This window comes from Bos grunniens, chromosome 14, assembly GCF_055505025.1.
Source record: "Bos grunniens cultivar Pamir isolate PY7600 chromosome 14, Bosgru_T2T1.0, whole genome shotgun sequence".
NCBI lineage: Eukaryota > Metazoa > Chordata > Mammalia > Artiodactyla > Bovidae > Bos > Bos grunniens.
In genome coordinates this window covers 60,928,429-60,942,879 of record NC_141178.1, presented here as the reverse complement: position 1 = coordinate 60,942,879, position 14,451 = coordinate 60,928,429, and the positions used below count along the sequence as shown (strand labels likewise).

At 43.8% G+C, this 14,451-nt stretch overlaps 1 protein-coding gene across 2 annotated transcripts; it reads right to left on the bottom strand.

Annotated features, from left to right (window-relative positions):
- Positions 1 to 978: 978 nt before the first annotated feature.
- On the bottom strand, positions 979 to 14,050 carry ALKAL1 (ALK and LTK ligand 1). 2 transcript variants are annotated; one of them, XM_086335478.1, is made up of 5 exons: positions 13,517 to 14,050; positions 7,151 to 7,204; positions 5,590 to 5,670; positions 4,298 to 4,373; positions 979 to 1,516 (listed from the first exon to the last, which is right to left on the bottom strand). In XM_086335478.1, the coding sequence occupies exons 1-5, from the start codon at positions 13,674 to 13,676 to the stop codon at positions 1,498 to 1,500; spliced, it is 390 nt and encodes a 129-aa protein (XP_086191604.1). In that variant the 5' UTR covers positions 13,677 to 14,050; the 3' UTR covers positions 979 to 1,497. The 2 variants fall into 2 exon arrangements, with proteins under 2 accessions (XP_086191604.1, XP_086191603.1); XM_086335477.1 differs by having other exon boundaries at positions 4,294 to 4,373; positions 13,517 to 14,031.
- Between the last annotated feature and the right edge of the window lie 401 nt (positions 14,051 to 14,451).

Sequence of the window (14,451 nt, the reverse complement as noted above, 5' to 3'; positions counted from 1 at the left end):
AATAAATCAATAAACTCATCCTTTAAAAAAAAGATTTCCAAATGTTTCCAATATTATAATCACTATGTAAATGCAAGGGACTAAAACTCTGGTATTCTTCTCATTCTTCCCTACATGGCATTACAGCAGAATTTCACACACACCAAAGCTTGTTTTGTGTCTTTATTTGTCCATCTTTGCCCAGAGGCCAAAACCAATAAAACTGAAAATGTAGCTTCACAATATCCTTGCAACCAAAGGGGCCCTCTGCACTTGTGTTTCTGATGGACAAAGACGTGTGTGTGTTTCAGACACAAACAAACGTACGGACAGTTACGGGAGGGACAAAGGAGCTAAAAATGGAAGCAACGGCCAGTCCGGAGCCCCGTCTCCATGACACCAGCACAAACAGGGTAGAAGCCTTAAAAAAGCTGTGACCATACTGCGATGCATTGTTAAGCAAATCATGTTTTGCCTTCTCTGAAAGGATGGGGTTTCCTATCGTCTTATTTAGGTTTCTCATTTTTCCACTATTGTTTTTAAGTGAAATGGATGAATTGTGTCAGGGTATGTTGTTTTCCAAACAAAGCCCCAAGCACAGACACGTTCTTCTCCCCCACGAGGTTCATGCGGACTTTTTATTTAAGGTGGCAATACCATGGGCTTCCCTGGTGGCTCAGCTGGTAAAGAATCTGCCTGCAATGCGGGAGACCTGGGTTCGATCTCTGGGTTGGGAAGATCCCCTGGAGAAGGGGAAGGCTACCCACTCAGTATTCTGGCCTGGAGAATTCCATGGACTGTATAGTCCATGGGGTCACAAAGAGTCAGATACAACTGAGCGACTTTCACTTCACTATATGCTCCAAATTCAAAAAAGGTCTCAGGATCCTAGTTATCAGTTCAGAAAATGAATATGAACAATATATATAGAGAGAGTATCATATTTCAATAATATGACCTCTCCTACAAATGCCTTTAATTCAAAGAAAAACAACACAGATTTTTTTCATATTTCAGTTTTAATAAAATTTACAGCTCAAATTAATGCAAATAAAAACAAATTCTGAATAGATGTATTAAATATTATTAAATTATAATTATAAAAGGGGACTTCATACATGATTATTCAACAAGCATGTTATGAAAACTCATACCCAAAATATCATTTCTCTTTGGCATGATCAGACATAATTTACATAATTAAATATATAATTCATACATATATAGAATGTTAGCCATATAATAAAATAACACATATATAGCAAAAATAAAGTATAATAGCGTAAATTTTAATATTCTATTTGCAATATATGAATTGAACTTTGCATTCAACATTTTCAAATTTCTGTATACACGAAGATAAACCAGGGAAGATCTTGTCTTACGCTTGGACACAGATCACCAGCTATTTCTGAGAAGTTTCTTATTTCACTCATCTTAATACACCATAAAATTAGAAGTTTCATCTCTTTTTATGTTTAGTATGATCCCAGATACTTTTTTTCTTTCAAATTAGATTTACATTCTTAAGAAATGCCTGTGAGAGGGAAGAAGAAAAAATGTTATTTATGACCAGGTTTTTATCCTACTTACACATATGCACAGTTTTAATATAGCTATATTTTTTTTTGCTTAAAGAATCTGTGGACTCTTAATTTATAGTGTAACCCTGAGGGTGTACATTAAAGTGTGTGTGGAGCAGGCGAAGGGTTTATCCGTACTTTTAGAAAGTTCGTTTTTTTATTTATTTTTCAAATTTGTTTCTTGTCCATACTGCACGGCTTGTAGGATCTTGGTTTCCCAACCAGGGATTGAACCAGAGCCCTCGGCACTGAAAGCACTAAGTCCTAACCACTGAACCACCAGGGAATTCCCTAGAAAGTTTAAATGATGACTTCCAACACTGAAGTTTTAATGAGACACCTGCATCAGCCAAAAAATGAACTTGGCATCACCTAAATGACGCAAAAATATTCCTAAAATGTATTCATCTGTAATACTCTAACACCTTGTTAACTCCTTGGAGACAAACCATCAGAGATGACTCCTGCAGAAGACCTCACTAAATCTCCAAACTCTGCAATTTCAAAAGGGCCTGTTTATCAGCTCTGTCCTCTATGAACCTTGTCCAAGGAGAATGTAAGTTTGCATTTAATATTTTAAATTATAATACTTGTTTCTTTGAGAACTTTTCCAGTTATTATGTTGCCTTTTGGACTTTATATAAACTTACTCATAAGAATTATTCATAAGCTCGATTTCTTAATCTAAAAAAGGGCAGCTTTTTAGTTCAGCAATTTTCAATATGCAGAATTGAGTGCCAATTATTATTATTAATTTATCACTGCTTTTAAAATAAGAAAAGCAACAACAGTAGGTCAGAATTGTCTCAGTAAAGGTCACCACAAAACTATCAGATGGAGAAGTAAATTCCCATATAGTTATTTGAGATAGAATAAGTTATGATCAACCTAGACAGCATATTAAAAAGAAGAGACATTACTTTGCCAACAAAGGTCTGTCTAGTCAAGACTATGGTTTTTCCAATAGTCATGTATGGCTGTGAGAGTTGGACTATGAAAAAAGCTGAGTGGCAAAGAATTGATGCTTTTGAACTGTGGTGTTGGAGAAGACCCTTGAGAGTTCCTTGGACTGCAAGGAGATCCAACCAGTCCATCCTGAAGGAGATTAGTCCTGATTGTTCATTCGAAGGACTGATGTTGAAGCTGAAACTCCAATACTTTGGCCACCTGATGTGAAGAGCTGACTCATTTGAAAAGCCCCTGGTGCTGGGAAAGATTGAAGGTAGGAGAAGGGGACAACAGAGGATGAGATGGTTGGATGGCATCACCAACTCAATGGACATGAGTTTCAGGAGTTGGTGATGGACAGGGAGGCCTGGCGTGCTGCAGTCCATGGGGTCACAGAATCAGACATGACTGAGTGACTGAACAAGTTATACTGGCCAGATTAAGATATTCACTGCTGCTGCTGCTAAGTCGCTTCAGTTGTGTCCAACTCTGTGCGAGCCCACCAGGCTCCCCCGTCCCTGGGATTCTCCAGGCAAGAACACTGGAGTGGGTTGCCATTTCCTTCTCCAATGCAGGAAAGTGAAAAGTGAAAGTGAAGTCGCTCAGTTGTGTCTGACTCTTAGCGACCCCATGGACTGCAGCCTACCAGGCTCCTCCGTCCATGGTATTTTCCAGGCAAGAGTACTGGAGTGGGGTGCCATTGCCTTCTCCAAAGATATTCACAGATACTTCTAGATTACAGGTTCTCCAAGACGCAAAAGCTGAGGAGTCAGTGGCTTTAAAAGGACTTGTCCATGGTCCTGATACACTGACACCACCCCCCGACACACCCCCAAAATGTTGACTTTGTATTACACTGGAAAGAACAACAAAGATTAGAAAGATCTTTGCCCGGAAATGAATACCTTTCAGTCTTTCCCATAGATTCTATGAAAGTGAAAGTCGCTTAGTTGTGTCTGACTCTTTGCGACCCCATGGACTACATAGTCCATGGAATGCTCCAGGCCAGAATACTGCAGTGCGTAGCCATTTCCTTCTCTAAGGAATCTTCCCAACCCAGGGCTCAAACCCAGGTCTCCCTCATTGCAGGCAGATTCTTTACCAGCTAAGCCACAAGGGAAGCCCTGGTGGGGCTTCTATAATTGTAAACAAATGTTAGAATTTACATTTGATTTATTTAGGTCATACCAATACTTTATTGCTCTAGAGCTCCAAGGGTAATTTAGCCAGAATGAAAATTCTGACTTACCATTTCACTCTGGCAAAATATATACCAGAGCAAACAATGCCTACATGTTCATCATGTGTTTGATTATTTGCTTTTCCTTCTATTCTTCTAATACTGTGTCTCTTATCTTAACCTGTATTGTATAAATCAAAATTCTAGGGTCCTACTTTTATTATACTGTGTCTACTTTTAAATTATGACTGTATCTATTTTGACCAGTTTTTTTTTAAAGGTAGACCGTTAAATAGTTTTGTTCATCTCATGTATATTTGCATGTGATATGAAATAACATCAAATTTGAAATATTTTTAAAAATCACTCAGGAACAGTAAGGTTGCCAAAAAATCTGTTTCTATTAATTCAATCATTGTTGAGGACATACTTTTTTATTAATTTAATACACCATTTAGACCAGACTTTAACACTAAGTGGAAAATCCACAGATTAAGTTCACTAGGTGGTGCTAAAATCAGCTTCCTGGGGTTTTTTAATTGTTCAAAATTTCTTAAGAAATCAAGCTGTTAAACAGAAAAAGGAAAATTGATAAATACATACTCACACGTAGGTCTTCTCTGTCTGCGAGCACAGAGGACTCACTGCTAGTCTTTTTAACAATCTAGCACATCTTTTGTAATCTAGGAAAAACATTTAAAAGACAATTATGTGTACAGTTACTACAAACGTGGGAAAAGCTGTGTTAAATTATTGTCACTAGTGCTTAGTAATGATAGCTATAATTTAATAAGCATCTAATAGAGCAAGGACTTAACTGGATTTTCTCACTAATTCTCCTACTGATGTAAGCAGCAGGATGCTATTGCTGTCTTCACTGTAGAGATGAGAAAACAGCCTGAAAATGTTAAGAATCTCATAGCTAGGATTCAGCTTCATTCCAAAGCCCAAAGTTTCTCCACCAGGCTGAGCTACCACTTAATCATTCTGCCTAGATGTCAACAGGACTCATCCTCCCTAGTCATCAAACACAAGCATTTTTGAAAAACTTACAACAACTCTGACTCAACATCCTGGGTAAAATTAAATATCCCTCAAGATGACCAATTTAGTTTAAGAAAAAACTACAAAATGTTTAAAGTTCATTGTCTTTGAAAAGTAAGTTTAGACTGAGAAAGGAATTTAAAAACAGGCAACGAGTTACCATACTTAATCACGATTTAGATAAAGGAGAGCATTTAAATATTATGTTTAGAATTGCTACTCAGTTCAGTAACTTAAGTATCAAAAAAAATTCATTAGACAACCTTTAAAATACATGCTACCATTATTCAGGTAAATATCTATTACTTGTTATATAAATGATGTGATATGAAACTATTTACTTTTTTAAAAACTTATGAGGAAATTTTTACTTATACTTTATGGTCATTTTTTTTTCATTTATATGAGACTGCCTTATTTGTGCCAAGGAATTTTTTAAATGATAAAATGTTTAAATCCTGACAAATACCGTGGTCCTTAAGGAAATCTGGCTCTTTTCAGATTTGTCTGAAATAGTCCCAATTAGAATGTGGTTTCATTCCTTTACAATGTCAACAGCACATACACACACACACGTTAAGTGTGAGTACCATCAATATTATAAACAGCACGTCTTACAATATTTAGTCTATTATTTCCCACTCATAGACAGTTGAAGTTTAAGATTACATGCATCTACAGTTGGATAAAGTTTTTTGGGGGGCTGTGCCAGGTCTTAGTTGGGATAGGATCTAGTTTCCTGACAAGGGATTGAGCCCCAGACCCCCTGCACTGGGAGCACGGGGTCTTAGCCACTAGGACTAAGGAAGTCCCAAAGAATTTTTTAAAAGAACGAAAACGACCCGAGCTACTTACAAGCTGGCGTCGAGCAGTCCCTGGTGTTATGATACAGCCTGTGGAAGTGTTTGCTGCACTCAGCTGAAAACGTGACTGGCCCTATCGGACAGGAAAAGAACGGTTATGGTAAACGTGGTGTGTTTTCCAAACAAACTCCCTAGCACTTTCTGCATAGTGATGATATCCCTGGTTTACATCTTCCCATGCCCTTAAAAGACCTTGCCTAAGAGCACATCTTCCCCCGACCCAGACTCTGGAGGAGGCAATGAGGTGTGTCTGTAAAAAACAATCAAAATTCACTTCACAGTCTCAACAACTCACATAAGAGAACCTTCAATTTCAGAAAAACTCTTCAGAATAATTAAAAGACAAAAGCTCTAGATAGGAGAGGGAAAAAATCTGCAGAGAGCAAATTAAGAGGACGTGAAGAATGAAAAAATAAATATCTCTGGTTTCTACTTCATGCTCTTCAGTTTTGTATTTAACAGGAATGAAGTTTCTATGCAGGGACATTTATTCCACTTTCTACTTAGATTGATTTGTGTCTTATAAGCGACAAGGACTACTGTAAAGTGGACAGGGTATTGAGACTTCCCTTATCTTTCCCCACAAACCAAGACAGTCCACACCAAAATTCATCCCTATGTCTGAAGTCTGCTTTTATGGAAGTGGTAGAAGGAGAGCCCAGAGTGCCGATAGAGAAAGTTGCTCAGTTGTGTCCAACTCTTTGTGACCCCATGGATTGTAGCCCACCAGGCTCCTCTGTCCATAGGATTCTCCAGGCAAGAACACTGGAGTGGGTTGCCATTTCCTTCTCTAGTGGATCTTCCTGACCCAGGGATGGAACTCGTATCTCCTGCATTGGCAGGCAGGTTCTTCACCACTAGGAGAAGACTAGGAATGGAGTGAAGGTGGGGTGCACAGTTCACAATGATTAGGTGACTTGCTAGAATGTGGGGCACAGGATAACTGTAATGATTCACCAAGTTGCATGAAGAGCCCAGGAGTGCCGTGGGAGGGAAGCCACATGTACTGACCAGGTGACAATGGGCCATCAGGAAGTCTGCTCTGCCCTGAGCGAAACACCTCCACTGTGCTGCTGGCCGGGCAACATGACTAGACCCCCAGTGTATCACGGAGAGCTCGTCACATGACTCCACCCACCGATCCAGCCATACTCTGCCCCTGGCCACACACACTCTTGCCTAAATGGCCCGGGTCCTGTCCCAGATCACACCACGTATTCAAAGGATTCCTTCTGACCAGAATGCCTCTCTGGTAAGGGAAAATTCTACTCATCCTTAAAGCCCACCTTACACGTTGTGTCCCCGACAGCTGTTCCTCATAGTCTTTGGCAAAACCATCCACTTCCTGTGTCTCCCTAAACTCTGCTTACACTTCTATCACTCACCCAGATCTGGTTTATATCGCATTAATACTAGGTAATGGGATTTGTCCACCTTCCTGAACCAACTGTGAGCCTCTCACAGACATTTATCTTCAAATCCTCACTGCTTCATGAAGTAATCGGCATACAGTCTTTTTATTTAATTGAACCACTGATAAAGTTCATGCTTACCTGTGAAATGCTTGATGAATTTGTCTTTTAAGTTCAAATCTCTTGGGAATATTTCTGAAAATAAAAAAAGAAAAACTTTAAAATTTCTCGAATGTGTCTTCTTCATTAAAAATAACATTAGAACCACTAATTCAAAAGAATAATTTAGTAATTTTAAATATTTGAAAATAGTGATTTAAAATTTTAAATATTTTGTAATATTTAACAATGCAAAATATTGATTATATTTTTTAAAGTAAAAAAAAATTAGGTGAAATTTTAATACATTGTTCAACCTGCTGCTGCTGCTGTTGCTGCTAAATCACTTCAGTCGTGTCTGACTCTGTGCGACCTCCTAGACGGAAGCCCACCAGGCTCCCCCGTCCCTGGGATTCTCCAGGCAAGAACACTGGAGTGGGTTGCCATTTCCTTCTCCAATGCATGAAAGTGAAAAGTGAAAGGAAGTCTCGCTCTGTCGTGTCTGACTCTTAGCGACCCCATGGACTGCAGCCTACCAGGCTCCATTGTCCATGGGATTTTCCAGGCAAGAGTACTGGAGTGGGGTGCCATTGCCTTCTCCATCGTTTAACCTAGTAAGTCCATAATATAATCCTTTCAATGTGTAATCAATGTTTCCCAGGGGGCACTAGTGGTAAAGAACCCATGCCAATGCAGGAGATGTAAGAGATGCCGGTTCAATCCCTGGGTCAGGAGGATCCTCTGGAGAAGGGAATGGCATCCCACCCCAGTATTCTTGACTGGAGAATCGCATGGACAGAGGAACCTGGAGGGCTACAGTCCATGGGGTCAAAAAGAGTCATACATGACTGAAGTGACTCAGCATGCATGCACGAAAGAAGGTGGTCTATGTTTTTTATACTAAATTTTCAAAATTTGAGGTGTATTTACCACTCACAGCACATGTCAGTTTGGACCAACCACCCTGCAAGTGTTCAGCGGTCATAAGTACCCAGTGGCTACCATGCTGGACAGTGCAAAGATAGAATGTATCCTTCATTCCTCTGGTAGCTAATGACAATGGTATAAGAGATTCCATGTACAGATGGATTAACAATAAAAAGATCCCTAGGTAATGCATGAAAATTATCCTGGAGCAACTTGAATAACCTCTCATCTCATTCATCCAATTTATGAAAATTTCTAGTTTTTATTTAACCAAAACAGTTACCATCTGCCACCCTCATCAATTTTAAGTTTACAATAATATATTTTTAAAGGAACAGATTTGCATATTATGTATATAATGTTGGCAAGCTTATCTCTTGTTCCTGCTTCTTATTTAAAAATGAGCAGAGATCATGTGAAATAATAAAAAATCATAACACAGAACAACTAGAAAATAACAAAAAATGTGTTTTAGTGATTGCTTTTACCTGCATATAACTTAATATCTTACCAAAAAGATAATTTGCTCTGCCATGATCAATTCCATACAAAGCCGTGTTGGTGGATCCTTGGTACCTTCTGAGGTGCTGAAGGGTGTTACTGTGTGCTTCAATCCACCATTTTTATGAACTTGAACTGAAATATTTGTTATATAGTTCCTTGAGTTACCATTTCCTTTAAAGAGATGACATGCTTATTCTGCTAAGTCACTTCAGTCCTGTCCTATTCTTTGAGACGCTATGGACTGTACCCACCAGGCTCCTCTGTCCATGGGATATTCCAGGCAAGAATACTGGAGTGGGTTGCCATGCCCTCCTCCAGGGGATCTTCCTGGACCAGGGATAGAACCCCCATCTCTTATGTCTCCAGCGTCGGTGAACAGTTTCTTTACCACTAGTGCCACCTGGGAAACCCCAAGTTTCTTCTCTTTCCCAATATATTGGGTTGGCCAAAAAGTTCATTTGGGGTTTCCCATACTAGCCAATGGAAAACCCCGAATGAACTTTTTGGCCAATTCAATATTAAAACAATTATACTTTCAAAAATAAGAACTAGATTTATTACATCAGGGCTGAAAGAATCACTGAGGGAAAATATAAGTATTTAAAACAATTCATATGTAGTAGTAGCTCAGTTCCATGGATCTCTGGGAGTTGGTAAGAAATACAGGATTTCAGGCCCAGATCTAAGAGTCACTTTAACAAGAACTCTTAGGAGAGTCATTTGCATGTTTGAGAGCTGTACTCTAGATCTTCCAAAAAAGACAAAAAACGTCTTGAATCCTCAGCACTGAGTTCCTTCATAATCAATACGATATAATATTACTAACTAATGCATTTGTCGTTTGTGCTTAGTAGAAGACAAAAGACAGAATTCTTTCCAGTAAAAATCTGCCATCATTGGAGGGAGGGGTTGTTGATGGTGTTTTGAATTTTTATCACTTCCTTACATTCAGGTACAAACAGATGCTCCAAGCTCATCCCGAGTCATCTCCTGTCCTGTGTTAGCATCAGTCATTTCTCCGAGGAGCCCCAGTTCCTCTTACAGAGCATGGTATCAGAACCAAAGTCTGGACACCGGGTGATGTACTTGCTGCTACTGGGACGTGGCTGCTCCCAGGCCCTCACAGCTGACAGTCCAAGGACACATGTGTGTCATATGTGTGGGTGCCCTGATTTTTAATACTTTGTTTCTTCAGTTGCTCAGTAGTGTCCTAATCTTTGTGATCCCATGGACTGCAGCCCACCAGGCTTCCCTGTCCTTCACTATCTCCAGAAGTTTGCTCACACTCATATCCATTGAGTGGTTGATGCCATCCAACCATCTCATCCTAGTGTCTTTTTATACAGTGGTTTTTAATATACCTAGTGTTCAAATTATTTAAAATTGTACCACAATACTTAATGGATGGAATCCCAGCTGAGCTATTTCAAATCCTAAAAGATGATGCTGTGAAAAGGCTCAATATGCCAGCGAATTTGAAAAATTCAGCAGTGGACACAGGACTGGAAAAGGTCAGTTTTCATTCCAATCCCAAAGAAAGGCAATGCCAAAGATATTCAAACTCATGCACAATTGCACTCATCTCACACCCTAGCAAAGTAATGCTCAAGATTCTCTAAGCTATGCTTCAACAGTACATGAACCGAGAACTTCCAGATGTTCAAGCTGGATTTAGAAAAGGCAGAGGAACCAGATATCAAATTGCCAACATCCGCTGGATCATAGAAAAAGCAAGAGAATTTCAGAAAAACATCTAATTCTGCTTCATTGACTACAGCCTTTGACTGTGTGGATCACAACAAACTGTAGAAAATTCTTCAAGAGATGGGAATACCAGACCACCTTACCTGCTTCCTGAGAAACCTGCATGCAGGTCAAGAAGCAGCAGTTAGAACTGGACATGGAACAACACACTGGTTCCAAATTGGAAAAGGAGTATGTCAAGGCTGTATATTGTCACCTTGCTTGTTTACCTTATATGCTGAGTACATCATGCAAAAAGCCGGAATGGGCGAAGCCCAAGTCAGAATCAAGATTGCCAGGAGAAATATCAATAACCTCAGATATGCAGATGACACCACCCTTATGGCAGAAAGTGAAGAGGAACTAAAGAGCCTCTTGATGAAAGTGAAAGGGGGGAATGAATAAGCTGGCTTAAAACTCAGCATTCAAAAAACGAAGATCATGGTATCGGGTCCCATCACTTCATGGCAAATAGATGGGGAAACAATGGAAACAGTGACAGACTTTATTTCTGTGGGCTCCAAAATCACTGCAGATGGTGGCTGCAGCCATGAAATTAAAAGATGCTTGCTCTTTGGAAGAAAAGCTATGATAAACCTAGACAGCATATTAAAAAGCAGAGACATTACTTTGCTGATAAAGGTCCATATAGTCAAAGCTATGGTTTTTCCAGTAGTCATGTATGGATATGCGAGTTAGAGCATAAAGAAAGCTGAGTGCCAAAGAATTGATGCTTTTTAACTGTGGTGTTGGAGAAGACTCTTAAGAGTCCCTTGGACTGCAAGGAGATCAAACCAGTCCATCCTAAAGGAAATCAGTCCTGGGTGTTCATTGGAAGGACTGATGCTGAAGCTGAAGCTCCAGGATTCTGGCCACCTGATGCAAAGAACTGACTCATTGGAAAAGACCCTGATCCTGGGAAACATTGAAGGCAGGAGGAGAAGGGGATGACAGAGGATGAGATGGTTGGATGGCATCACCAACTCAATGGACATGAGTTTGAGTAAGCTCTGGGAGTTGGTGATGGACAGGGAAGCCTGGCATGCTGCAATCCATGGGATCGAAAAGAGTCAGACATGACTGAGCGACTGAACTGAACTGAACTTGATAGAATACGTTTTTGGAATGTACAGCATCTGTAATATTTCACTGATGATACTGCAAAGAATTTAGGATTCAGATTTGTTTTGTCTTAACAAAGAAATAGATGCAAAGACATCACAGAGGAAAAGGGCCTGTGAGAGGAGGTGAATTCTGACAGTCAGAGGCAAGAGAAGTGTGTTCCTGGGGCTGGTGGCAAGGCAGAGGCAGCAGCTGCCAGTCTGTGAGGAGCAGGACCAACCCATGCAACCTGAATCCTGTGAGAACCCCAGAAAGGAAGAGAGGGCAGGTCACAGGGGACTTAATGTCCTGCCATCAAGAGAAGTTAGGACTTCCCTGGAAAACCCAGAGAAACCGCTGCTTATCTGTGACAGGAGGAAATAGTCTGGTGCTACAAAGAATATTCATTTGTAATTGTTCATAAATGGCCTTTACATCCCTGCTGTAAGCCTCATGCCAGCAAGGTTTTATACTAAAAAAAAAAGTTGTAACACAAATCTGGTTCCATCAGTCTGCAGAAGAATGTACTGTCACCTCTTGAAAAGGCAAAGCCTTTCTATCAAAACTCTCAAAAAGCCCCTCATACTTCTGTTTCCCGTGTGTGTACATGTATGCATGCATACTAAGTCGCTTCAGTCGTGTCCGACTCTTATACGACCCTATGGCCTGTAGCCCACCAGGCTCCTCTCTCCATGGGATTCTCCAGGCAAGAACACTGGAGTGGGTTGCCATGCCCTCCTCCAGGGGATCTTCCTGACCCAGGGATCGAACCTTTGTCTCTTATGTCTCCTGCCTTGGCAGGTGGGCTCTTTACCACTAGCGCCACCTGTTACACATTGCACACCAATTCTTTCTCCCAAGTTCCTCCAAACTCCCTCTAGTCCCACAACTGCCCACTTTCTCAGTCAGCCAACCCTGTCTTTATTTCAGTAGAGGATACCCCAGTGCTCCCCTTCTTCTGCAGAATTCTGGGCATGATGCTTTGCTCCATTCTGCTGGCGTGATGGTGGAACAGTGGAGAAGCCAGGATGCCAGTAATGAAAGCCCACCGTCTATTCTGAGGCCCCAGCAGGGGGCACTCCTGGCGCTAGGCAGACAGCCTGTCTTGAACCAGGGTGACTGATGGGCAGGACAAGACAAAGGCAGGACCAGACTGCTGAGACGTTCGGGGTGGACAAGTCTAACACGAGTTCCTTCAGCACGAGAACCAATCATGTTGGTTCGTTGTGTTCCCACACCCATCAAAGTACGTCCGGTGTGTGCTGAGCGGCTAAATGACTGCAAGACTGCCGCCCTGTGCTCCGACCTCTCAGGGGGTACAACCCCCAGAGGCGCCTCTGCTCCCAGCCTAGGCGGGCATCTCCACGTGCGCACAGGCTCCAGAGACACCTCTGAGGGGCTTCCTCTTCCTCCCCAACCCCCCACCTACCCCCTCACTCCCACACACCCCCGCCTTCCTGCCCTGCGCGCGCCCTGCATCCCAGCGCCCGGTCAGTCCTCCTAGTCTCAGGCTTCTCACGTCTCCTGCTCTTTCACCCGCCATCCTCTCCACCTCGGTGTCCCCCGACGTTGGCTGCTACTTCTCCTTCCCCATCCACCCATCACTACTCCATCACTTGTTGGGCAACTAAGTGGTCAGGATCCTGAGCGCCCAGAGCTGATTCGGGAGCCGTGGGCAGCGTGGGAGCGGGGAGGGGGACTCAGCTAAGCATCCCCAACCAGCCCCCTCGCCAGCTCCAAGGGGCTCAGAAGAGCGTCGGGGCTCCAGACGCCGGTGATCTGACTTTATTCCCAAACTCGGAGAGACCGGCACGAGGCCCTGCGAGGTGCTGACCTGTCCTCCGGCCTCTGCCTCTGGGACGCAAAGGCAGGTCCTCGGGCTGCGAGCCCGCACCCCCAAGGCCTCCCACACCGGGAAGGGCAGCTTCGGGCTGGTTCTTCTGCCAGATGGGTTTCTGGTCACTAAAGTCTCGGCTGCGGTACATCTAATAATCTCATGACCTCCTTCCCTGAGCGCCAGGTACCGGCAGCGACGCCTATTCTCCGAGGTGCACTATCAGGCTGCCCCAACCCAGCGCCGCTCGGGGCCGTCGGAGCCCCCCCGCCCCAGGCTCGGCGCGCGGGGCTACTCACCTGCGCTTCGAGAGGCCGCGGGGAGGGACGGCTTCGGCTCCTCGCCCGCGACGTGCGCGCCCCTGCTGCCCCCGGGCCTCCCCTGCGTCCCTCGTAGGGCCAGGACGAGCGCCAGCAGGAGCAGCGCCGGCACCGGGGCGCCTGGCCTCGCCGGTCGCATGGGCGCGCGGGAGCGGCCGGAGAGCAGGCGGGTGCCGGGCGGAGGGTCTGCTCCCAGAGGACAGACGGCGGGCGACACCTGCGCGCCTCGGGGAGGGACGCAGGGCGCGGACGCAGGACGAGGACTCGGGGCTGCCGAGGGGAACAGGGCAAGTCCCAGAGCGCGAATGCTCACGGGTACGCGCAGCCTCTCCGACGACCCAGCCTTGGCTCTGCGGGTGTCCGGGCTCCCTGCGCAAGGCCCACTCTGTCTACCGCCGCGTCCAGCCCACCCGGCTCGGGACAACCGGCAACTTCCCGGTCTGGACCGCGGAGAGTAGCGCGGGAGCGGCGCGCGGCGGCAGAGACGCGGCTCCCAGTCTGAAAGGTGTGGGTCCCCGGAGCTTGAGCCCCGCCCCCAGCCCCGCCCCCAGCCCGGAGCCCCGCCCGCTCCCCCGACCTGGGCCTGGGTTGGGAGAGGGTGGAGGACAGCGGCTCCTTCCCGCCCACCGCAGACCCGGGCCCTCGGCCCAGCATGGTACCCCTTGCCGCCACCTAACCGTGCGCTCGGGAGCGCAGTCCGCCGGGGTGGTCTCCTTAAGACAAAGACCTCCTTTCCAGCCTCTGGTGGATGCCCACGAGAGAGAATGAGATTAAGTCCAGCTGTTTTTATTAAAATAAAATGGGCATCTCTCATCAAGGCGTGTCCCGTGAATTATAGAGGTTCTAGACATTTCATTAGCCCTCTTTATTGCTTTATATTATGTATGTTAAAAAGTTTTGAAATCGCTGGCTAA